Genomic DNA, 26001 nt, shown 5'->3' on the forward strand with positions numbered 1-26001 from the left:
AAAAACCAAACATGTTCTCAGGGCTGAGGCTTTCCAGCTCCAGTGCCCCACACATGGTGTGTTGCCGAGAGTCTTGCACTGTAGCTGGCAACTTTTTCTCTAGATTGGAAATAAGAATTGCTCAGAGCCAAAGCTTGGCCTCAGGTTTTGCTGCCCTGTGGAAGAGCGTTCCTTCTTTCCCCAGCCAGGCTGGCCAGGATCAGGCCTTTTCAGCCAGCTAAGCCCTCATGCAGCCCCGCCAGCAGGATGGGTCCTGACCTTTCGGCATGGCTGACACTGCCCTATCCCCCTTCCTCAGTGCACAGCACCTTTGAAAGGCAAAAGCTTGCCTTTGGCTACCTTGTTTGCATGGCAACACACAGGAATTCTTCAACTCACAGTATTATCTAGCGGTGGTGCTGGAGTCTGAGGTCTGAGTACTGCACTCCATCCTAGTGAGCTTTGTCTGGGAGAGGGATTCAGGCTTCTGCTCTGCCTTGAGCTCCACAACACAACAGCACTTGCCACAGGGTGTTGTATCTACAGACAGTGAGGTGTACTGATAATTGGTTGTTGTCTCCCACCAGGCCTATCCACTTACTAGAATAAAATGGACTAGGTAGGTATCCACTACCATGGATTCCTCTGGTGTCCAGTGGTGCTTCAGAGTGCCCACCAGTTTCAAAGGGGGAGACAAGCAAAGCAAACCAGACAGAAGACGCCACACACATATCTAAAGAGCTGTTCAGATACAGATTCTTTTCCAGAATCTAAGCCCTTAATTATCCCTGTGAGTGGGGTATTTTTCTCTTCCTCCTAGCAGAGCTTTGCTCTCCCTTTCACTCCGACTCCAGCAGGAGCAGCTGTTCAGGTCCCCATCTGGCACTTCCCCTTGCCCAGTGGCTGGCTCAGAGCACATGAGGATGCTCTGTGGGGAGATGAAGTAACTGACTGCAATCTCTCTTGGCAAAAAGCAGCTCCACGCTGCCATGCTCCTTCTTACACTCCCAAATCCCCTCTTCTTCCTCCCCCACTAGCCAACTTGACTTTTTTTTCCTTGGTCCTATTTGGGCCAAGCTCCTGCTTCATTAACACAACTCACAGATTCGGCACGTTTCTTTCCAACCCTGTCCTGCTAAATACAAAAAGCGAGGCGAGGAAATGCTGTTCTCTTCAGCTACCTCATTAAAGTTTTTCACTTGATATGAATGCAATCAATAGTGACTTCCTGGAAGAAGCTTCAACAAGAGGAGCAATTAATTTGCTACCACTTGCCAAGGCTAATGTACCTTAGACACACAGGCCTTAAAGTATTGGGTGAGTTTGGCAGAACGTGATTCCCATACTGCTAAAAGACAAAACCAGATTTGGCATTGGATCAGCAACACAAATGGTAACACGAATCTCCCTCTGAATGGCTTCAAAAGCTGTATTGGCTGTTCCTAACATCAGCACTGTATATATATATGTACATCACATATACACTGTATGACATATTGACACGAGGCTCAGCCCTGACAATGCAGAGCACTGTGCAGGCTGGCTGGGGCACACACACAACCTGAGGTGCTCAAGTCCAGCTCCATGGAGGGTACGGGCCTTTCAGGCTGGCCTTCACAGTGCTTTTTCTATGGGGCACAGCCCTATTGAGGTGTGAATCTCTGTTCCTACACATCTAAGGTAAATGGGCACTGCCCTTGCCGGTTCTTGAGCTCACAGGATTTTTCTGTGATTTAGAAGGCTCCCAGAAGTTTTCCTTAAGCTTTGCAGTCAGAGTACAGGGTTCTCCAGACCCCTCTCCCTGTTACAAACATACTTAATGTAGATCTCAACACCCTCCATAAGTATGCTGTGATGCTGTATGACAGCAACACGGCAGGCTGTGTCAATATGCTGAGCGCCCAGGGTCCCTACATCGCTGCAGCTGGAGCATGCCTCACCAATAAAGGGCAAAGCCTCCATGGTATTAAATCTTAGAAAATGACACTGATTGCAGGAGGAATCTCCTCATGCCAGACTCCAGCACTTCTCCTTTGAGGACCCTCTGTTATTGTAACACAACAGCAATAATAAAGCCTGCCAGAAACCCCCCTCCAGAAACAATGGCCTGAAGAAAAATGACAGGCAGCTGGCAAGATACGGGCATTGAGCAGCAGGCAGCTGGTGCTGGCAGAGAAATACAGAGACGTGAGCTCCACCAGAGAAAGGCAAACAGTGTCCAGTGAAGGGACACGTAAGGAGCAGGCTAGGAGGAGTCTGAGGGAAGAGGAAAATGAAAAGATGGAGCAGCAACCAGCTATCACAGTGATTAGAGTTCATTAGGAGATCAGCCTATCTCTTTTGAAAACCATTATAATTCCATCCCAGCATAAAAGCCCAGACTGACAGCCCTTGTGACACAGAGAACCAGAGGCTGGACACAGGCAAGACCCTCTTATTAACACGCCTTACACCCTGGTCAGTGGGGACTTCACTTCAGAAGTGTGGGGGAATTTAACCCCATTGCTGCTGCTACAGGGAGCCTGAGGCTTAACAGGGCCAGTCCCCTAGATGATTTTGTCACACAGGCACCTGCCTACTAAGAACACATCAGAGAAAAAACATCCATGAGACGGCAAAAGACGTTCACTTGCTACAAGCTGGATCTGAACTACTGACCTAGAGACAAATGGCTCCATGCCCTAATCCCAAGCCCTCAAGCCATTTATTCCCCATATCATACCATCCTGTTGACAGAAGACACATTAAGCACTCCCAGAAGGTGACTGTAAAAAAAAAATAAAAGGCTTTTTCCTTTTTATGGCAATCTCTGTAGCTGCACAGCTATTCAAATATTTGCCTGGCTCCTTATAATTCATTATAACCTATTTTTTATTATATTCTCTTTGAAACTGTATTCCCATTGCCCAGGTGGGAAGCTTAATTTGCATTACAGCAGTAGAAGTTCCTGCTAAAGACAAATTCCACCAAAAAGCTTTTTTACGTTTCTTTCTCCTGAAAGGTAACATGGCACAGGGCAGCGGATGGATCACAGGCTGCCCACAGGCAAGTGAGGGCAAATGCAATGTCTGTACAGGAATGGAGAACATCTGCTTCCTTCTGTTGTCTCTCCTCCCTCTGCAAGGATGTTGTGCTGCACAAGTGAAAACAGTTCAGTGTAAACGGCTGTGGTAAAATCTTGAACGACCTTCTTCTAATATGTCAACAGGAGTTTTTTGCCATTGATTTCAGTGCAGCTGGGATTTTCTCTAGAAGGAAAAGAGGCTCGAGTTTTGGGTCAATTTGTGCAGTGAGAATGCAAATTACGTAACTTGCATTATGGTTCTAATAAGCTCCTGTAATGACATTAAAGACAAATGTTTGATAATGCTGCCTTCAGAAATGAGGTAATGCAAATTTAGGAAGAAACTCAGCCCATTCTCCCCCTTCCTTCCACATTGCCAGTGTTTGTTGAGTCTGATTTTACTCAAGGGTGGCCAGAGGTTTTAATGAGTTACTCTCATGGGTCTGCCTTGCTATTTAACACGACAGAATTGCAAATCATATCGATAAAAAAATCTGCTAAGCTATTTTGAACTGCTCATGGAATGGGACCCTGCTGTGCTTCTTGATAACAATCATTTTGCCCACCTCCTCCCCTCTCAGGATCAGTTATGGATTTGGCCTAACATTACATCCTCCAGGCCACTAGCCACGTTATTTCAATTTAATTTAAGGAAGGCTACAAATAGGTCAGAAGAAACTAAGGGAATTAGCTGTTCAAATCAAGACAAAAACCAATTGGGAGCCATATCCTCATAGTCTTTGGAAGCTCTCTCCTAGTCATTTCACATAGGCCCACTAGCTTTTGAATCAGTTTTCTGAATATCTCCGAATCTTCTTAAGGCGATGTCATCTTTCAGATGATGTAATCTGTGGCCAGTAACAGACCTGAGAAGATGCATTCCCTCCATTCTAAAGCTTCTATGTAATATGAAAACTCATGGGAAGAAACGGACAGCATTCAAGAAAGTTTTCAAGTTTTCATTGATGTAATAGTTTGAAAATCACCAAATTGTCCTTTTCTCCAGGTTTCAGCTGCCAAAATTGCAAACTATAATTTTTGTCTGACAAAAATCTGAAAAAAATCCTCTCACAATAATCTTGTCATTGTGATATATATTAAAACCAGTTAGTTCCTTTCCTTCCCATTATAATCCCTCACACAGATTCTGAGATCAAAATATATTGATTATCTAAACCTATGTGCTATTTGGAATTATAGGAGTAGGATTTTACTGTTGTCCCAATAAATGTTCCGTGTTCATAAATCAAAATAGTTTGATCTTAGATATAGGTTACTGCATCCTGGCACCAAACACGGGGGTAGATGCTGTGCATAAAATAGGGAAAGTTCATCAAATTGTTCTTAGAAAAATAAAATATTCAATCATTTTTGCCTATGAAAACCTAAAGAGTTTTTTTTGTTTAACACTCACAATCTGAATTGCATTGGTTCATTTTCATCGGGTATATGGGTTACATGGTATTATTCTGCTTTTACTCTTTCTGCTGGGTGACCTTGGGACAAGGTTTGTAGGATGTTAATGTTCAGAGTCTGCTTTCTCTGAACAGTTTCTCAGAGACGACAGTGTGAAGGCCCAACTCCTGACTCTGAGCAACAGTGTGCCTCCATTTTCATGTGGTCAAGAATCACAGATCAAGCCAGATACCCTGAAGAGCTGTTGGAGTGGTACAAAGGCCGAGATGACAAGCGCTCCCCTGGGTATGACCAAGGCATGACTGGAGTATCCACGTCTGTTCTAATCTTGGCAGTACAGCTCCAGACACAGACCATGCCAGCCCTCCTGGATCTCTGCTCATGAACTGGGTAACTACCAGACACGGAAGTTGATAATACGATATTCAGGCAAGCTAGACTTGAGCCAGTGCAAGTATGCCTTCCTACATTGCAATCAAGCTTCCTACTGCAGGGTAGATATGGCAGACACTTCAAAATGACTCTATTTATATTGTGCCCTACTGGTAAATTCATTTGTTGGACCACTCATGCAAATGAAACTGCTACATTTGGAATTAAGCTTATTTTCGTACTCCAGTGAACATGCGCGCATTAGATTGTTTTTCTTCTTTTTTTTTCTTTTTTTTTTCTTTTATTTTTTCTTTAGGGTGTTTGCCCAGCTGTAGTCCCCAAAGCACTTGTTTCAGATCTTGGGGAGGATGTCAGAGTAGTCCACTGCTGAGCCAGAATGGTGCAGGCACTTCAAACCACTGGCTCTCGAGCCCACAGACTCATGACTAGCATTGATCTGGAACTGATGAGTAGCTGGCTGTTTTACAGCATTGCAGCCTTAGAGAAGGCTGCTCTCTCCTCACTGCAGGGTGAGTGATAAATTCATGCAGAGCATGGACAATTGCAGGGGAAGAAACAGAGAGGCTCAGTGTGAACTCAGGAAGTGACCACTTATTCCTGTACTCAGAGTTACAGTAATGCACAGACATAATGTTCATCTAGGAGGCAGAGTAAGTAGATTAACAGCTCTGTGTACACTGGATCCCCCTCTCCTCCTCATACAAGACCCAGAGTCTCAGCACTAGTTATAAGCAAGGAGCTACATTTCCCATGGCAGCAGTGATTGCTCCATCAAACGTCACTGCATCAGCTCAGTACAGGTGAGAGGGGATGCTCTACCCAGACACAGCATGGCACATGCCCTCTCTGACTAGTCCATCCACCTCTATTAACTCTGCCTCAGACTGCCCTACACAGATTCCTATAGTTAGCACACACACTCTTCTCCAGTGGACCAGCGTGCCCTACTCATAAGTCTTTTTTAGCTTATCTGGTCATATGTAAAGAGCCTATGAGAGAAGGAAACTACCTAGCAGATGAGACGCAGAGTGGCATAGTGTGGGGGAGCAAAGGAGAACAGAAGTCTTCAGCAACACCCTCTCCCAACAGTTCTCCTTCTTCTTTAACTCTGCACAGGAACCTGCTCCTTGCATACACCCAGAGAAAATCTAGTCCAACACTGCTCCGTCCTACAGGAATTAACACTTCCAGATCACCACTGCTGATCTGTGCAGTGAGGAAAGATGAACATGAACTTTCAGAGGTGGATCATCTGTAGGCACTTCAGAGTAAGAGGAAGAAAGAACTGTCAGTGTGGTTCCAGGGAGCACAACCATTTACTCCCACGCAAAGATGAAGAACTTCTCTTCCCTGACTCCTTGTTGCTTTGTAGCATGCACTGCACCAATGATAAGGGATCGCCCCTTCTCTCTGCTTCCCTCCCCCATTTGAGAAGGTGGAAAACCTCCTAGTATCATACTTTCTCTGGGAAACTGCTGCTTGGGTCGAGCCCTGTTTGAAAAAAAGACTATCATGTTTGCTCTGCTGGGCTCTGCAATGCATAACAGTGTCTGCATTGCAGTCTCAAACTGCAATCTAACACCATCTGTCCCTTCCACTTGCAGCACTGCATCACTCCAGGGAGTCTGTTCTTCAGAGGGGATCCAGAGAGTGCTTGGCTATGCTGTCCCCCAGTACCCATGACAGCCAGCAAAAGGGCAAAATGCCCCACCAATTTGTATTTCAAGACTGAAACTACAAATGGCTGCTAAGTGACACTCTGTGAGAAGCAAGACAGGGAAAGGGCACTGATTTGTTTCCATTTCATTATTTTTTAAAACAAATTCAGTACAATCAACAGCAAATATACTTAAATCCTCTTCAGCCACCTTATGGAAAGGAAGTCAAGGAGCAGAGACAAGCAAGCGCAGAGCTCTGCACTGCTGTGCCTACATGTAAATCTGTATCAAGGAGCTACTTTAACAATAGCCTAAGCCACCAACTCGCCTTCCCTGAGTGTTCTTGGATTAAAGGACAGGGAAGCAATGCAACCAAGGGACAAGACAACAGACCTGGGGGTATTTCATTGCTCTGCTCAGTCTCTGACTTACTGAGTCACACCGGGAAAGACAGTTCTGCTTTATTTATCTGCATCTCTCTATGCACTTCCTGCCTGCCTATGCTATGAAGCAAATTAACCTAGTAGTGAATTCTTCAGGGCTGTAGCCGTCTCTCCCTATAGATCTGTGCTGCACCTTGCACAATGTCATCCCAAACTTCAGCAAGGCATTACGCTCTGCTGGAAGTGAAGCATTCACAAATTGTAACACCACAAAGATGAAGCCTGAAATTTGTAAAGTATGCACCAGTGCTCTCCCTCTGAGTCTGTGATGCTGGGAGAAGGAAACAGTTCAGTTCTATCATGAATTAGTGTTCTGACAGCTCAGTGCAATCTAGCCATGACTTGCATGGCTGCTTTCCCTTCACATTCCCAGGAGCACACTCTGCATTAGATCATGCTCTGCATCAGGATCTGCTCCAAAGCGGAAGAGAAAGTGTGGGGAGGAAGATGAAATTGCCTTGACCAGCTTTCCTTGTCCTGAAAATATGGTCCTGACATGTGGAGAAAGCTGCAGGGAGCTTTCTCTCTGCTTTAGAGAGCACGGAGACAGGAAAAAATGACTAATTTTCAAGCTACTTCTAAGGTTGTGTCTTCACTCACATTACACCTGACAACTCACCCTGCGTATTGGAACTCCCCCGGGAACAGCACAGGGTCCAGGGGTAGTGGGGCTCTTGCTTTTCACCAGACCTTTATGTCTTTAAAGAGACCCTATTTGTTTGCAGATTGCTCTTCCTTCCTCTTTCCCTTAACATAGCGTCAGAGAATTTAGAAAGCAAGAAGGTTATAAATACATCACCAAGCAATTTATTCAAGAGATAAGCATGTAAAAGAAGAAGATGCTTGGGTAAACAAATGCTACAGGTTCTGCAAATCAGCTGTCTTTAGACCTTCCCTCTGAACTGTTTCTGGACCTTTTGGGTCTCTGAGAGGGCAAGACCCTGCTGTCTGGCTAACTGGTCCACTCACAGGCAGCTCTATAACTACACACTTCCTGCAGGGGGTCCACCTGTACTTACTCTCCTCCCAGTCCACGCATCATTTCCACAGATTATATATATTATGATCGTGAAGCAAATAGTACAGTCTCAAGCGATGAAGTAACAATATGCTGAAGGCCCTCTCGGGAACCTGCTAAAAGCAAAGCATTAGACTCAAGACACAATTCTTTAGCATTCACACTGGCATAAAGTAGGAGAATGGGCATTCAAAGAAAGCACTTTTGTGTAATACCAGCATAAGTGGAGAAAAGATTTAGGATGCAAGGGCATCACAGCCTCTGCTCACCTCCTCCCACTGATGAATATAGCGGATGAGCCGGGAGAGCCGCAGAAGCCGCAGGAGGCTGAGGATCTTAGTGAAACGCACGATGCGCAGTGCCCGGGCTGTCTTGTACACCTCAGAATCAATGCGGGTTTCAACAATCAGGAAGATATAGTCCACGGGGATGGAGGAGATAAAATCCACCACAAACCAGCTCTTCAGGTACTTCATCTTGATCCTCTGTGGGTCTAGGATGATCTCTGTGTTGTCCTCCACCACAATGCCTGTTCGGAAGTTGAGGACAAGGTCGATGAGGAAGAACGTGTCCGAAACCACATTGAAGACAATCCATGGGGTAGTGTTTTCATCCTTGAAAAAAGTGATGCCCACAGGGATGATGATCAGGTTCCCTACCATCAGGAGCAGCATGGTCAAATCCCAATAAAACCTGGACAGCAAGACAGAGACATGTGAGATCAGCTATAGAGTGGGAGATCAGGGAGCCCAGGTCAACAGAACTAATGTGCTTTATACATCTCTACTGTCATTCATTCCCTATGCTCTGCTAGTCTGCCTGATGTACTCAGAGTGCACAAGCTGCTAATTAAGTACTTAATATCATAGGAGCATTCATCTTCTGGCTTAGAGGGTGCAGAAAGGACTTGAGTACATGGCTGGACATGCCCACTTGAAAACTTCAACCGGGACTTCAGAGCCACCCAAGAAGAGACTGACATACTTGCAGTTACTACAACGACTGTTAGGTAAAGAGAGAGAGAACAAGTATTTGGAAGGCCTCAGAGTTCGTACGCCAATACAGCCATTTGGGATTAAAATCATTAGGCTTGCTCCTACTGTCTGATCCTTCTTTAGAAGTAGCTAGCACTGATAGCATCGGGATCAGGATGGAACTGGAGACCATGCTGTGATCTACAGTGTTCAGTTTAGATTTCTTGCTGACCCAAGTTTACACTGAGCCTGGACTTTAGGTGTTTAGCCCACACTCTGTAGACTCCTGTGTTGTACAGAAATAAGCAATAAAGCTTGGAGTCACGTGCCTGGAAATCTTATTTCATTTCTAAAGTAAGAAATGACAACATTTAACTACTGTTCCATGAAGCACAGTCTCCAAGAAGCTTATCTTCACTTTAGTGACAAGTCAATATTATCCAGTGGGCCTTACAACAACATTCATTTTTGGTTTTGAAGGCACACACAGTGTGAATATAGTTCCTAATTTATTTGTTTGGGATTTTTAAAAGATTTTCCCCAAGTATTAGTGCAAAAGATACACAATCACACAATGTTGCCACAGCTCACCCAGAGTTCGGACTAAAAACTTTTCTGGGTCTTATACTTTGTTGAGGAGTCTCACAAAGGAGCCTCACTGCCCAGCATAGTGGTGCTCCAGTCCCCAGTGTTTCACATGTAGAACTGCCAATGTATTGGGGTTTCACATTGCCAAGTTTTCATCAGCTCTACATTGTATACTACAGGGCTGCTACTGTAATATCGTGAGGTATCATAAATAACTTGTATTAAGATGCACTTGTCACAGCAAATGAGCAAAGTACACAGAACAAACCGATTATCAGGTTTGGTTGCTTAAACCTGAAGATGCAACATTCAGGAAGCTGCAGTGGCTCTTCCAGTCAGTCACACAAATTAGCATGGTGTTTATATTATTATTAATCTCTTGAGTACCAAATAAGCCTAACTTCCTAGACCATAAAAAAGGCGACAGCAAGTTAACACAAGGGAGAGAACTGAGCCTTCCTTTAAACAAATCATCTCAATAGCAGTGAAGTCAACAGAGTGACTCTGGATTTCCAGTGATGTAATGAAGGAAACTACTGGGTTTGCTGAAGAAGGACACACACATGCTGCTTCTCTATCTGTCTGACAGATTACAGTCAAAATCACTGCAATGTTTTAGGAGAAATAGATTTGCCTTAAAGATCCTCAAAATCTAGCTTTGGTAAGAGTTGTTCATCTTAAGCCTGAGTCTTGGTCCAGACTGAGCTGCTGCGGAACAGTATCACTATAGTGAGGCAACTACACCAATTTGTTAAACTCTCAGCAGGAAAACAAAAAGGGCAGAATATGCCTTAAAAGCCTTCTCTGTATAGATTCTTTCTCCCTGCTAAGCACATAACACTTTAAAGCATCTAAAAGCATATTTAAGATGCCAGCTATTATACACGTACAGACAGGGTCACAAGCCAGCAGCACACCAGCAATTCTCAGAACCACTCAGCAGAGGCTGATGGGAACTAACTCCAGTATGAGCAAAGTTATCCACTAACAAGGTTTCTAAAAATGTCATCAACTATCTCTTTCTTGCTCTCAAGGTGCCATGCCCCTGCAGGCAAGGCAGCATGCAATCCTTCACTTAGTATAAAGGTACAGTTGGTGCTGGTAGACACTCAGCAATGAGATTTGACCATATGCTTCTAAGGCCATGTCACACAGTAATATGCATTTATACTGTATAAATCCATGTTGTGGTCTTCCTTATTAAGGGCCTGAGATGATGCTGCAGCTTTCCTAGTCAATTAATCTAGATAATCGCACAATAGCAGGAAGTCTGGAAGCAGTGTGCATATTATTACTGAAAATAAATAACGTCCCAGCCATCTTTAATTTGCCTTAGGGGATATAGAAGGAGATATGCACAAAGAAAATTATTTGTCCCAAGTTTCAAATTAATGGCATGAGACAGACATGGCCAGACATGCAGAGATGTAAATGTAAGTGGCTTTCTTCAGAGATTTTTGGATTTTTGTGCCCCTTATTTTTACACTGGCTGGTGATTTCAATACTTAGTGGCAACTGGGGACAATGACAACAGTGGCTAGGATGGCTCACAGCTTAAGTAAGATGTTTTCCACACACACAACCCCAGTAAAATGCTTTCAGCCTGACTGTAGCACTTCCTGCCACTCCACTCTCTTATAGTCATACCACGGTCAGCTGTCCTGCATCCTGATTTACAGCATTTCTTGCTATTCCAGTTCTAAGATCTTCAAAATCACTTCACACACGCTCTTCAGTCCCAGTCTGCTATTACCGCTGAACTGCCCACAGAGAACCATGGTTTGCAATGTGGACAAGCAAAGATGAAGTGCTAAAATTCATTGCCATGTGTTTCTTAAACCACAGTTCTCCTCAAGGGTGTACTAGTGACTCAAGATTATTGTCACAGGCTCTCCTCAGTTCTGACCTTTAAAGCCATCACTTACAAAACACAGAAGGTAAACTTTTGTGTCCAATGCACCCCTGCTAATAAAAGGGTATCCCAGGTGTCAGGGAGGAGATAACCTTTGGACTCTATGAAGGAGGCAGAAAAAGCTGAAAACCACCAACAATTTGGTCTACACACCAATTCCAGCACAGGAAATTCGCCTGCCTTTACAATGTAAACTGCCTAGAAGTTAAAACGTAACTATTAAGATACCACAGCTCCTGCACATTCTAGTTTTACCCACATATTGAGTACGATCTGCTCAGGGTGGCATCACTGGATTTAGACTGAATAGGCTCTCAGGGACTGCAACACCTCAGAGGTCTAACATCATCCATGTGTCATTTTGTATTTACGCTGAGGAACATCTTTTCACTCCCTGTAAATTATTGGCCAGAATGACTAACAGTGCATGTGATGTATGTAAGGGCAAGCACCAGCTATTAATAATCCATGTTTTCTGTATTTCTCTTGTTCTTTTCACCCAGGGATTCCACAGACCTGACAGTGATGAAATTGGCTCCGCTACACCCATGAGAGGCAGATAGAGTTATTATCCCTGTCTTGCAGATAGAGAAGCCACATGGCAAAATTAAAAGAATGGGATTTGTCCACGGAAGTCTGAGGCTAAATAAGGGTTAGGACCTGAATTTGATTCTTGAGTCTAACCAGATCTGAAGCTATTCATATGGCTTGAAAAAGAGTTTAACAGAGACGCATCTCATGGACATCTTCCTCTGATATCCTGTCTTCTTCTCACTTCTCGTCCTGTTTTCAAAAGCCTACATAAAAAACTAATAAATATGAATGTATTGTTTTATTAGAGTTGACTCAGTGCGACTGAACAGCTCACAGCACAGGGAACCGCCAGCACTATATAAACCACATATCTTGTTCAAACATACTTGTTTTTTATACTACATCCTACTCCACGCATGCTTCTTAGATCTGAAAATCACATTTTAACATGCACTGCTACCTCTGATCTTTTAATTCCTAATATATTATTTAGTTGTAACAGAATGTGTCTGAGAATTAGTGTGGCAAATGCACTTCAAGAATATATGTTCTTTAAGCATAGTTGGTGTCACTCAGTTGATTTGATAGTATGTACGCTTCGCAGGCATTAGTTTGTGGGTTTTGACCAGAAAGTTAGATCATCTTCCTGTTCTGTCTAGTGCATAATGTAACAGCAGGCTAGGAATATTGCTTTCGGATGTCATTTTTTAATTAAATAAACCTTGATTTTTCAAAACTATTCCATGATGCAGTGTAACCAGTTACAGGGCACGAGCTCAGGAAGGATTGTGACGAACTGGAGAGAAAATAGTGAATTGCAGAGGTTAGCCCGGTCAGCATCACCGTGTCAGTATGGCATTCAAAACCTGCCCCTGAGTGGGGCACATTTGTGGCCTTAACTTCTGTTCTTGCTCTCTAGTGTTTGCACTGTCAAGAGAAAATAGACTTGAGCAACCTCACCTCTAAATTAACAAAGCTTTTTGGATGTTTTCAGCTTCTGCTGAAAGGCAATCAGCTCTGGGTTGAACTGAGGCACTGCCTGAAAGTGCACAGAAAGGAAGGAAAAATAAAAATGCATCTAACTGAAAATGCCACAGAGCCAGGATATTCTCACCAGCAATGGAATTTAGCTCAGACACCGTGGCCAACCTTCCTCACCTTACAAAAGCAGATCTTTAATGAACACTTCTTGCTAAAACCATAACCAAAGACAGATCCAATTGCTCTACCAAGCCCAGGCAGGAGCACTGGCTCGGTGCTGACTCAAGAAACAGAGTGCCACCTACTGAGTCACAAATGACATCTCCATCCTCTGCTTTGCATGGGGAGGAATTGCTACATTATTCCTTTAAAGAGCTGATGAAAATCTGCCCTTTTCTCCAGAGTGGCAGCTCCCTTCCCCCCTCCTGTATTGCATGTTGAATTAGACACTGCTGTGCTCACCAGCAACTATCCTGACAGGAAAGAGGTCGCGCTTTAATTCCCAGGACTGCTAGTCGGGCTAGAAATAGAAATCATCTTTTGTAAAGAGCATTAGTGGATGTCAGTGTGACTGGAGCAGCAACGGTGGGAGGAAAGTTTACTCCAGAAAGCAGCCATTCACATGGTTATCTGAACACAGAGGAAAGAGAAAAAGCCAGAAGAGATCCTTCCCTGTCCTTGGAAGCCATTACTTCTCCCAGATATGAGTAGGCGTATTTCTACTGGAGAGTTACAAACTTTGCATTATTCACAGAGATAACAGGAGGAACATGGTGATTCACTGCTCCTAAACACACTAAGGACACTTAACCAGCTACCGAGTCCAAGAATTCACTTGCTAGAAGAATTCATTTATTTATAGGGAGTTATTCAAATACCTGTGCAATTGAAAAATTCTTTGAAATTAATACCCACCAAAAAAAGAGTCAAATGACCTACAAAAATATTCTGCGTGCTATATAATGGGAAATGATTAGGGGAACCTAGCTAAAGAATAACACAAACAGTTTTAATTCCTTCTGACCAATCTATGCAAATAATATGTATCCTCTGCCATCCTGAATAAAACCCCCTGAGAGCACTGATAATTAGCCATGCATTATGACAGCACAAGGAAAAAAGCTCTGCTGTGTCCCAGCCTCCTCTAGAATTCCCTGGCTGCCTCCTTCGGCAGCGCTGGCTGCTTCTCATTCAGCCATGGTTGTCCCTGTCTGTGACAGAATATGGGCTGCACCAAATTCAACTTTCCTGCCAGTTGCTGCTGTGCAAGTACATGGAAAATACACAGTGGAGGTACATCCAGGGCTGATACAGTGGCTAAGGGCTACACTCAGATTACCTGCACCTACGGGTCTAAGGAAGATGTTCCAACTATCTCCTCATGATGACGGTAAGGAGGCAGGACCGGGAGCCCTGTGCAGCTGGTAGTCTGAACTATTCATCTTTCTTTTGAACTTAGATAGCATAGTCATCATGATGCCTCAGCTGGGTATCAGAGAGTAAGCGGTGTCAGTGAGTTACTAAGACGGGATACGATTCTGCACTTTCCTATCAGGAGTAAATGGACTATTAGCTAGTGATGAAATTTTAAGTGCTTACATAAGCAGGTGTATGATTAGGGCTATCTCACAGTACAGCGTCCACTGCAAACGAGGTGTATGCCTTGGAGCGCTTTGCAGATAGATTTCTTAAAACTCATGTGTTGTCTTTGACAAAATTTTCATTGAATTCAACTGTCAGTTATACTTGAGGCAAGATATTTTCCAAGGTCTGCATTTAGCCTTTGACTTAGATTATCTCCAGTCTACATAATTGCTCACCTAATCCCCTCTGAACAGTGCAGAATTCCATACCGTGTTTCGAGTTTAACCCATATGCTCATATTATTACCTTAAAATATAATTACATGGATTTTGGTGAGTGGAAAATTAAGAAAGCTATTGCTTATGTAATAATTTAAAATGGCATTTGCAGTCCAGGCAAGGTAGTATGTTAGCTTTTTATTGCTTCTCTATCATCAATTTTTAAATCTAACACTACATTATTAAACAATAATCAACACCCTGCATTTTTTCAAAGTAATGTCCATACATTAATTAAATCCCAACAGACATAATTAAGAAGGTATTATCATCCTATATTACAAATAGATAGACTATGAGATACTAAAGATTTAAGTAACTTATTCAGAGGTAGAACTACTATCCAGAAAATATGGTTCCCTAGTTTCAGAAGAGGTTTCCAGTCATGTTATATACTGTAATTTGATCATTAGCAGCAAAGGGGAAATCTCCTTTCTTTTTCATTGTAAAAATATAAATATACACAGTACTTAGTGATATTTTTATTCCAGCTACAATACTTGACAACTTGCAAACAACACGTTTGAGACACTGATGCATTTAACCAATTATAACATAGTACATTGTGAATTATGCCCTTTCTTTAACTTACAAACCACAATGCATTATATCAATATGAGTTAGCTTAAATTATTAGTTCTTTGATAGTACCTACAATACACCCACTCTACTGTCACGCTTCTTAAAAAGAAGATTTGCATGGCAGAGATTTTTACAGGAGAATTCAAAAGAACTGAGGACTAGTAAAGTAGACCTTATGTCCAAGGTAATCTACCAAGGAACGTGTTTGAACTATGAAACAGCTCAGTGCTCTGACGGAGCATTGGTAGCTGTTGGCACAGCCCCTGCTGCCAGCACGGTCAGAGCGGACCACAGACAGCACTGCAGTGGGCAGCTCCCTCAGACGAGCCCAGGCTTTTATTGCTGTGACTATAAAAGCCTTGGACCTTGCACTTCCCACTGTCTCTGGTGAAAAACTGCAAAATGCAACGTGAACTCATTACCAGAGGAGCTACCTTTTTCATCAAGTATTAGCTAAGGAGAAATGGCAAAGCCTTCGCCTTGCGTGGGCTCTGGCCTCTGCAAGGAGAAAGAACATGCCATATGACGGGACCTCCAGGGAAGACTCCCCTCCAGGGCTCTTCTGGGTAGCTGGCACACCCAGCATTGCCTATGGGAGCTGCTAGAGGAGCCACCAAGAAACTAGTGCTGATCGTACTTCACAAAAACTAGATTTATCAAGACAGAGGCATTTCTATGGCCTCCATCTAGTCAGTTTAAAAGAGGCTTTATGAATCAGCCAAGGTAGATAGTCCTGATGTTCTGCGACTTTGTTGGGACAACTTCATTGTGTTTCTTGTTTTTCTGTCTCAGAAAACCCAAGCCCTTTTATTATCTTTGTGCTGAAGTGCACCAGTCATGAACCAAGACCACATTAAGAAAAGTATTGTTCAAGCATGTAAAAAAAATATGGAACCTTATCGCAAAGAGCTGCTGACACCCCTTCTCATAAGTGTATTTAACTTTCACTCAGATAGGGAAGCTGACGATAGAATTTAAGTGACTTGGCTAAGACAACAGCACTCTAACCACTAGATAGTGCTATCTTTCACTCAAGTTCCTCCAAATGCCATACGGTGTATGTGAACTACACAGCAAGTGGTATCGCTGAGCTCAGTTTCATGGAGACTGAGCAAACCTTGCAGGGTGTTGTTTCATTACAGGCTGAGGCACATCAGGACAAAAGAGTTCACAGAAGCTACAGCGCTGCTGCCTGGCTTGCATGTGTCCTGGGATAATGAGAGTTCTGGACATCTAATCTGTAAAGTCAACATCTACCACCTAACCCTGCAGTGTGCTTAAGAGAAACTATAAGCATTTTCAAGAGTTTTATGCGCAATCTGGCATTCGATAAATGCAAACGTACTGAAACACTTACTCCTAGTCCTTGGTCTGCAGACATACTGTATCACACAGAAACAATATCCTCCTGCACTTCATTTCCAATAACGCTGAAACATAAACAAGTCAGAAGAATAAGAAAAGTCATGGTGGATTCTGCACGAAGTAGTCAATTGACCACTCTCCTCAATGCCCGCTGCCTTCCTGCCTGCAGATATTGTCCTAAGAAATTAAACCATATCTTAAATCTATACTTAGAACTCAGTCTTCCCAGAAAGGTAAAAATAAACAAGATTTCATTTCCCTCTTTGGGAAATGCACACATAGAAACAGAGATAGCCACAAGAGACTTCGTTTGTTCCGGGTCTAAATTTGGAGTATGGAGGCCAATAGAGCACACATCCCATTTCCAACTAAAACCAGCATTACTAATATTTTCTCACTTGCCTGGATGCAGCTATTACTAGCTCATGGAGAATTCCCCTGGAACAAGCTGCAAAAGCAGTGAAATTTTTGTGGGTACTACCTGTAGGAAAGCTTATTCCTTCTCTTTTTGAAAGCCCAAAAGAAGAACATTTACACACTGAACCTAGTCAATTCATTGTTGTCCTCGTAACACCACTGAGGTGATCAAAGATATAAATTGTTCTGCAGTGGAAGTTCATTGCAGCAGTGGCTGGAGACACCATTGGGAAGACAACATGGTACAGATTCAGTGAGAGATTTATAAGCACAAGTTTCCTCTAGAAGGAAACCAGGCCAGCGCAACCACTGGCAAACCAAGCTCTAACCTGTCTGGATGGACTCCTCTCCCTACTGGTGGTACGTTAGGCCATTTGAGCTCCCTGTTGAGGGAAGATTGCATACCAGCTGCTGGTGGTCTGGGATTACCTCCTACACAGACACATTACTACATAAGAGGTATTCCACTCCGTGGCTGTCTCATCAAACTTCATCAGAAGGAACATGCAACACTACATACTCCCAGAGTTAAAGAACTAAGTACAATTTTCTATTTGTAGCATTTAACCAAAAGTGCGCTCATGGCAGAAAGCCCAGGCCAGAGAGCTTAACCCTCTCATCATATCCCGCCCTACTGCACTCATAAATATTTCTTGATTCCCCCCTCCTCTGCCCCCCCATGCTGAATCCCAAAGGTTTTCAAGGTTTTAGATCTGTATTGATTTCATAGAGCTCCCAGAATACATTATGCATGAGACTGACATGCTAAGGGCCTGGTAATTCTGCATTGTTTGATCTTCTGAAGTCTCTTGCTTGTATGAATATGGAAAAGTTCCTCTTTGTTTGCTGTCCATTGATCCAGATGTTGACCCTTCTCTGTGTGCATTTATCTCTGATGATTTAATAATGAAAAAGACCAATAAACTGAGGAAAGGAAGGAAGCCCCTTTAGGGGGACCTATTGCCATAGAAACGTGCCATATGTTGTTGTTGTAGAGAATGGATAGATCAATACGGACTGCAGCTTCCAAGTCATCATGACTATGTTGTGGAATGTGAAGGACTAAAGCCTAAAAACATGCCTAAGTTGTGACATTATGAAGTTCAGGCCCTGGCCCATATCCAACATCTAAGATGACTCAAATTCAAATGTTTGGGCAGTCTGTTAGAAAGGTGGATCTGCATTAGGGAGTTCTGAATTGTCTCAAAAAACAGCGATATTAGGCCAAGGGTTTGATCTGTACACAAGTATATGAAGGAAAGGGACTGTGTCTTATTTTGGAGTGCCCAGACTCCAATTTCTTGGAGACACGGAGGTGGAGATTTCAAAGCCTACTTCTCGGAATCTGATCTTTCACCCTTACTTGCCAGAGTATTAATAGCAACTCACACTTACACGATTCAGTGCTGCAGGTACAGGCTTTACATCTATATAGATTATATAGATATATATGTATGTATGTCTATTAGTTCAGAATAAGTGCTACTGCAAGAGTGGCAGAGGACATACGACACCAACTGATGCAACAGGTATCTTCCACCAATTTATCTTCTTGGTAAGTTACAAGGATGACGGGCTGGATTCTTAACTGTTTTGTATTGACATGTCTCTTGACATAATATGAGTTTACATGAGATGAGGATGTCAGCCTTACCACTAGGAACCCAAGTTTACTAAAATTAAACACTAAAATAGGGCAGAGAGATGGCATAAGTCACATAACTAGGTAAGAATTACAGTTTAGAAAGTCAGGGACAGTGTAGGGGACACTGCTCTGCTTTCTGCTAGCTGTTGTGTTGCTTTTGATTGACAAATTTATGCCCTCATGTTCTGCAGTAGGCCACAAAGAGGTGACAAACGCATGCAGCAGATAGCTACGTCATCTGCCAGGCTGAGAAAAAAACTTCTAGCCATCCAAGATGCTAAAAATGTTCCTCCTAGGTATTGCTATGCCACAGCTTGGTGTTGATTAGGAATCACAACTCCAGGCTCCCCAAATGGAAAGCGGGGTAAAACAGAAGGTCTCATGTTACAACACCGAGGCTCTCATAGAGGCTCCTAGAGACCCCTAGGTTTGGGGTACCCACTGTAACCCTTGAACCATGCACCACCAGGACAACCATTTCTGCAGCAGGTCACCAGTGGGCTTAAGCAGCCTTAGAAACAACTATGTATGTTGTTTAGCTGAATAGCTGGCCATTTATGTCCAGTTACTTTATGGTGAAAGACCAAAAAACAGAGGAAGGGCTTCCTGTGCCTCAGGATGGATCAAACCTCAGCCTGATCCAGCTGTCATTCAGCTACATGAAGCAATTTACTCAGTGAGATACATCCGTGCTTGCAGGATAAGGCACATGTGCTCTCTCATATTATCTCTTCAACTTTTAGAGTTACCCGGATTTATGTCTGAGACACGCAACAGCATCTGCCAGACTTCAGCACCTGTGCATGCTTATTCTTACCACTCTGTGTGAGCCCTGGATATGCCAGATGTGCCAGGGAGGAAAAGTTTAACCTCTTTCCTGCTTAATGGCAGGATGGGAATCCAAAAAACTGCCAGAAAGAGGTAAGAGAAAGTAGTTTGGGGTTTTCCAAGGATCTGCTGGAATGATCATATTCAAAGATGTGTTACTCTAAAGTCTCAAAACTTGCTAAACCACATGCTCACCGAGGAGAGAGAAAACCGGAGTGACAGAACATGTTCCAGGCATGTAGCTTTCATCCCTGACAAGGATGCTTCACCACAGACCTAGTGGATAACCACTACATAAGTAGCACAGGGGTAAGAAGTCCTGGAAGACAGAGTTCACTCCCAACTTACACACCCAAGTCAAATGCCTTCTTTAACAGGCATTGCTTCTGGATTATAAACACTTTGGCCAACAGGGATGCCAACTCCAGTGCAAATTTTCTGCCTACTCTGTGAACAGCAGTATGGCTTCAAGCATTAGAGGCTGAGGAAATGCCAAAGGAGCAATGTGTAAGAGCCATGGATTGGGATAGATGGAGTATATATTTTGTACTGTTTCCAAACTTTGGCTCCTACCATTCAGTATTACTCCATGAGCACCAAAAGGAGAACACTGATTTATATCATAACTTTCAGCCCTGGTGGGAAATGTTAACGTTGGCATCACTGTTTCAGACAAGCCTCAGCACGAAGTGCCAGCCATAAGCCTCTTTCTGTGGGGAAGAGAAGATGGGGGTGGAGGGGAGTAAGACATCTAAAATGATAGTGAGGTAGTGACTACGTGTGTTTCAGTTTCAAAAGCAGAAAATATTTTTCCTCCCCAACTGTCCTGCTGCTAACCTCAGACTCTTGTTTGCAATGAGCTGGCTGGATTGGCAATTCAGGCTGGATCGGAGCACAATGAATCCTCAAAAAGACTAATGCTGCTGGGATCTTGGGGCTATTCAGGTATCCAAGACCCCAGACAAGAGATGAATCACCTTCTAAAAAGGCAGCAGTTAAAGAAAAAAAAAGTTCAATTGCCTGTGATTATTTTAGGTCTCAGAAGAAACATACTGTGCTAAGGCTATGCTTATCTAAGGCATCCACATGAATCCACTATCCCCTCCAAACATCGGATGCTGAATTAATTACTGCATGTACTGAAACAGTACGTAGCTCACAAGAGATTTTTTTCCTTTTGACCTCAAAGCACTTTATGGCAGGTGGCCAAGTCTCACCATCAACATCTGCCAGCTGGGGAAACTGAGGCACAGAGAGGCAGTTATTTCCTAAGTGCCTCACTCACATGGAAGTCCACAGCAGAAAGAAGAAGAGAGACCAGGAATCCTGACGTCCACTCCAGTGTCTTAAGGGCACTCAACTCAGCTCACAACTTAGCACTTCACCTCCACAGAAAGGCAGTTCCTTATGCAAGTAGCTGCTGTGCTGCAAAGCCCTTTTCAGTTTCTGAGAAACTATTATTTGGTGTCCCCACAACGATTTCTGCATTGAACTGACTGAAATAAGGAAACCCAGCAGAAGCTTAAGGGCAGCAGGAGACTTAGGGAAAAATGAGGAGGACTTGGTGAATGCTCTGAGGTAGGACAATGGAAAACTCAGGAACTGGACATTTAAAATACATACTCCCCTAGAAAGGATACAGTCAGACACTCTTCACCCAAACAGGATGCTTTGAATCACCAATTATACAGAAAAAAATTCAGTGGCCAGATTTGGGGCATGTAAGGCCTCTCCCCTCACATCAGATTGGTACGAGCCATTTTAGGTTTTCATCTTTCTGTGTGGCGTGGAGCATGCTACATAACACTCCTATAAAGGAAGTAGGTGCTAGGGCATCTGGGCATTTTCACTTAACACATATCTGGCTTTTGCCTTAGATGCAGGATGTTGATGGATGGACATGCTGCAAATTCCTGACTTTTGATATTTTGTAGAAAGGGCACATCCTTGTTGTGTGGTGGGGATTCTCAGGGGATTCTCCTTTATCAAAGCTCTAGTCCATGTTGCAGGGTCTCAGTGAGCTGTGCAGTCCTCTCCAGCCATTTGTTCCAGTCAAGAAACCTTCTGGAGCACGTTGTAACTGCAGCCCCTTCTTCCCTCACCATTCTGAATCCCCATTACAATCAATGGGAGTTTGCATAATACCTCTCTCTAAAAAATATACAAAACAGGAAAACACTGATTGCAAAACGTAGCAGCTTGCTGTAACTCTACTATAACGTCCAGTGCTGCTCCTCCAATATATACAGTATTTTTCTGCCAGAGACATCCAGACAAATAGTGATGGGCACCATTAAAAAATGCTTAGATAAATCTTTTCCAGTATGGACTGGGCTTGATCTGCTCTATTTAAGTCAATGGAACACAGCCATTGAGCCCTGGGGGAGCAAGTGCCAGCCCTAAATCACTTCTTTGATTAATTGTTCTTGGGAAGGAAGAATTCATTAAGCATTCCGCTCAGCAATTAGAAATAAATATATTTTTAGAATGAACAACCTGCCAGAAACAAGTTGTTTCAGAAATATATTCAGATTGATGCAGCCCATTTTCCATCAATACATAACAAGGAGGCTCTAGCCTGCCAGTTTCCGCCTTAAGCTAGAGGGACATTGCAGGAAAAGGTAGGACAGTCCTGTCACTGAAGAACTACTTGTGCTGTCTACACAACTCAAGTTCAGATTCTGTGAGCACCTCTCTAGAAAATAATGTCGTTTCTCTGTATATTAGGTTTCCAGACATAAAATGGGAATAAATATCCTTGCTATTTCACAGAAATATTACAAAGCTATTTCTACAAACAGCTGGGACAGTGCAGATATGATAGTCGTGAAAACTCAATAAATAATGAACACCGCCCCCCCCCCAGGTACTTACACTTCAGCATCAGGGCTCAGACATGCTACAAAGTAAATGAGAAATAACAATCTCTTTAAGGATTTTTGGCCATATGACCAATATAATTTCTACAGAATTCAGCTATAACTGAAACATGCAAGTAGTTTTGTTGACACAGTAAACAATTACCAAAAAGACAGCGGGACAGGTATCTATTCCAAGGCAGTGATATTTGAGCACTTTCCTGCCTATTTAAGGTGCAGATTCCACTGACAAATGAGGTTAAGTGTATATTTTATATCTACCTGATCCTGTTTCAAATTTTAAATCCCCTTATTCAAGGCAGGAACTCATCACAGAGCTCTTTCTATTTTCTTTTCCTCTTTCAGTGAGGGCAGGGTCTATTCATGCCTGAAGCCCAGAGAAGCACATGCAACTGCAAGATCAGCAACGGCACTCTGCGGATGCCACAGCCCTCCTCCCCAGTCTAGAAAGATGTACTTCTGGCCCAGAGTCTGGAAGAAGAAAGCCCAAAAGAACCTATGCGTGCTTTGGATACTGAAAGTTACAGCCACAAAAGACTATTCCAGACTTTTAAGTTTTATGTCTTAAAAGAAAAGACATGTCTTATCCTTTGCTTGTGGTGCCTAGAGGCATGTTTGTTCCCTGCCCTGTTTTGGGTACCTAGGATGGCAGCAACGTCTTAATGAATTCCAGCTTTTCCAAGAAGCAACACGATGCATTCTCAAAGGCCCTCTTCTCTAAAACATGAAATATACTGGTAGTTTTTAATTCTACACATACAGGACCCAATTTCAAGGCCACTGTAGCAGACACTGACTTAACCTTTGATTTCAGGAGAAGCAGGGATGTACTAGCATGTTATGTAAATTAGCAGGGGACTTGTGCACTTCAGTAATGTTCAATTACATGCTTTCTACGTTTTTCTTCTTTTTAGTTAATCTAGTTCTTCTGTTTAAGTAAGCTTAGTAGTAAGGCAAAAGCTAGGGTTTTCCTCTGTGTTCTTTCAAATTCATCCCACCAGAAATATACGTGATATGACTCAGCCCAACTGGCTGGCACTCAATAGATCACAGGAAGGCTGAGAAAGAGAAGTATAAAGATGGTTCAGTGATGAGAGTACCTGGAAGAAAGCTCTGCAAGTCACTTGAGCCTACAAACTTAGTGCTCCCTGGTTTCAGTGGGGAACTGCAGAAGGTCTTTCACTGGAGTCCAGGAAAAGCAGACAGCAGATTAGCTCTGCTCTCAAGTATATCCAAAAACATTTTAGCTCATTAGAGATTCAGATCGTAAATTAGGGATCTCCTTTATGAAAGACATCACTGAATCAGAAATAGCTATTTTGTGGGTGAACAGCAGAAAATTCAGTGCTCTAAAATACTTCCACTGTAGCAAAAGAGAGCTAGCCTCACTAAATCCTGCTTTGAAGATCCATTCCCCAAACATCACAATGTGAATGTAATCTGGTATCTCTCACTGTACTGTAATATTAGCAGGTCTCAGACAGTGCTAGACACAGTGCCCATATGTGCCTTAGAGGTACATATACAAAAGAGACAGGCCAGAACTAGCTCCAAGCAGTAAAACTGATTCCCAGTGTCTAGCTGCAATGGATTCTCACTGAGTAATTTGGCTCCATACGTCTACTGAAAAAAAAAAAAAATTCAAAGAAATGCATCCTTCTGTATCCGCAAGAACCCCAATGTGTGGATAAATAATTTTACCCAGCACTGTAGCAAGGCTAACTCTGGGGTGAAATGCAGCAGTTATGCAGTACATAGCAGAACACCATACAACTACTGCTTCAGGGCAGGGTACGAATAAAGCTGAAGCACAACATTCAAACTGTACTAAAATTACTCGCAGTATTATCTGGCTGCCTATAAAGGCTAGTATTCTGCTCTGTCAACAGCCATGGATTTTGAATGATCAGGGTACTTTACATTACTACAAAACTACTTTATTTGGAATATCCTCCCTTCTGCTTTCTGAGCTAACCAGGACCATATGTATTTTTCCTTTAAAAAACAATTTTTCAAAGAGCTTGTGAAGAAACCTGCTCTTCTGACCAGCTGTAGGAAAGCTATGCTCCACCTTGAACCATTACAACGGGAGGTATAGCCAACCATATGTCTTTTTCCCGAACTGGACTGCAGATCTTAGTATCCCAGTTTGGGGCAGGCACAAGTTTCCACTTACCTGAAAGAGGTGCTCTTTCCTGAAAAAAACTCAGCCACAAGGGTGTGTACAGAAAGCAAGGCCTAAAGCTTATTCGTGGGCCAAGCTGAAGAAATGTGAATGACTAACGTCAAGGCATCTTGTTCAGCTCTTTCACAGCTTGTCTCTGTACATCTTATCTAAGAAGACTGGAAAGAAATGCTGATGGCCTGCCATTACTGAGAAAATGTGTGTGTGATGATTACACTAGAGGAAGTGTTTAAGAACAGTTCAGCCTTGTGAAAATAATACCCTATAACAGCTGCCAAGTCCCAGAGGGGTTACATCTCCCAACTCCCCAAGTCATGCATGACTTCTATACATCAGTGTCTCCAACAGCTATGCTCATGGATAGGCATTGTCTTTCATCTCTATGGACAAGCCAACACCTCTGTCATTTCCTATTCACCATGGGGTGCTCTGCCCTGCAAAGAGGGTTGTGCTGACTGGGGGACTGAGCTTTTGAGACATTTCACTTCTTTTTTTTTTCCTGCTTTTAAATTTCAGCTATGGGAAACAGAGGACTGGAAAGACATCTGAGGCATTTTAGGGTGGGAGGAAGAGCAAAAAAGAGGTAGTGGTGGTCTGGATGTGGGAATCACCATCCTGTGGTACCAGGGAGATTGATCTTTGTACAGATGTTTGACATGCTTAGCTCTGTTTTACGCTTCTCACAGCCACGTCACTCACGAGGTATTGTATTATTAGATGCACCCCCGATGTTATGTATTAATTTCCAAAGCAGACTCATTCACACACACATAACACATCCACCCACATGCAGAAATGGTTAGACAGACACAAAGCCATCCAGCAGCCAATTATTTGGGGTGGGAACAGCTTGCATTAGCTCATGATGAAGCTTAGCCTTAATTCTACTGAGCTAGAGAGGCTGGGAGCTGTGCATTGCTCTCCTGACTGACTGCAGATCTCAGAGCAGGGCAGATGATGTCAAGGCAAATCTTTTTTTGTCTGCAGTGAAGATTTTGCTGTGTGAATTTACTTGCAGATGAGGCTTCCAGATCCCCTGTTCAAAAGCAGGAGCCCTAGGCCATACCCACATCTGCCACTGTTAGCCTAAATGCCTGTTTGTGCTGCAAAAGGAGCACGCAACCAGCAGAGCTGCCCTTGTTAAGAAGGCTTCAGCCCAACTTTCGATCAAGATATGTAGACAACAAGAAGCCAGAGGGATTTGCCCCATTGGAGTGAGGGATCAGGAGTAGATGAGAGAGGAGTGCCTGTGCTACAAAGAGACAGCAGAGGAGCCCA

The 26001-nt window shown here is 43.2% G+C and overlaps 1 protein-coding gene across 2 annotated transcripts in view; it reads right to left on the reverse strand.

Moving 5' to 3' along the window:
- The window catches only part of HCN4 (hyperpolarization activated cyclic nucleotide gated potassium channel 4), a 107973-nt gene that overhangs the window by 69648 nt on the left and 12324 nt on the right, over positions 1-26001 (reverse strand). For both annotated transcript variants that reach the window (XM_087743887.1, XM_009469638.2), the window contains exon 2: positions 8241-8664. In XM_087743887.1, coding sequence (XP_087600013.1) covers positions 8241-8664 — 424 coding nt within the window. The remainder of the gene's footprint in view (positions 1-8240; positions 8665-26001) is intronic.

This window comes from Nipponia nippon, unplaced genomic scaffold, assembly GCF_047370975.1.
Source record: "Nipponia nippon isolate SJK-2023a ecotype South Korea unplaced genomic scaffold, ASM4737097v1 scaffold_9, whole genome shotgun sequence".
In the NCBI taxonomy this organism is placed as follows: Eukaryota; Metazoa; Chordata; class Aves; order Pelecaniformes; family Threskiornithidae; genus Nipponia; species Nipponia nippon.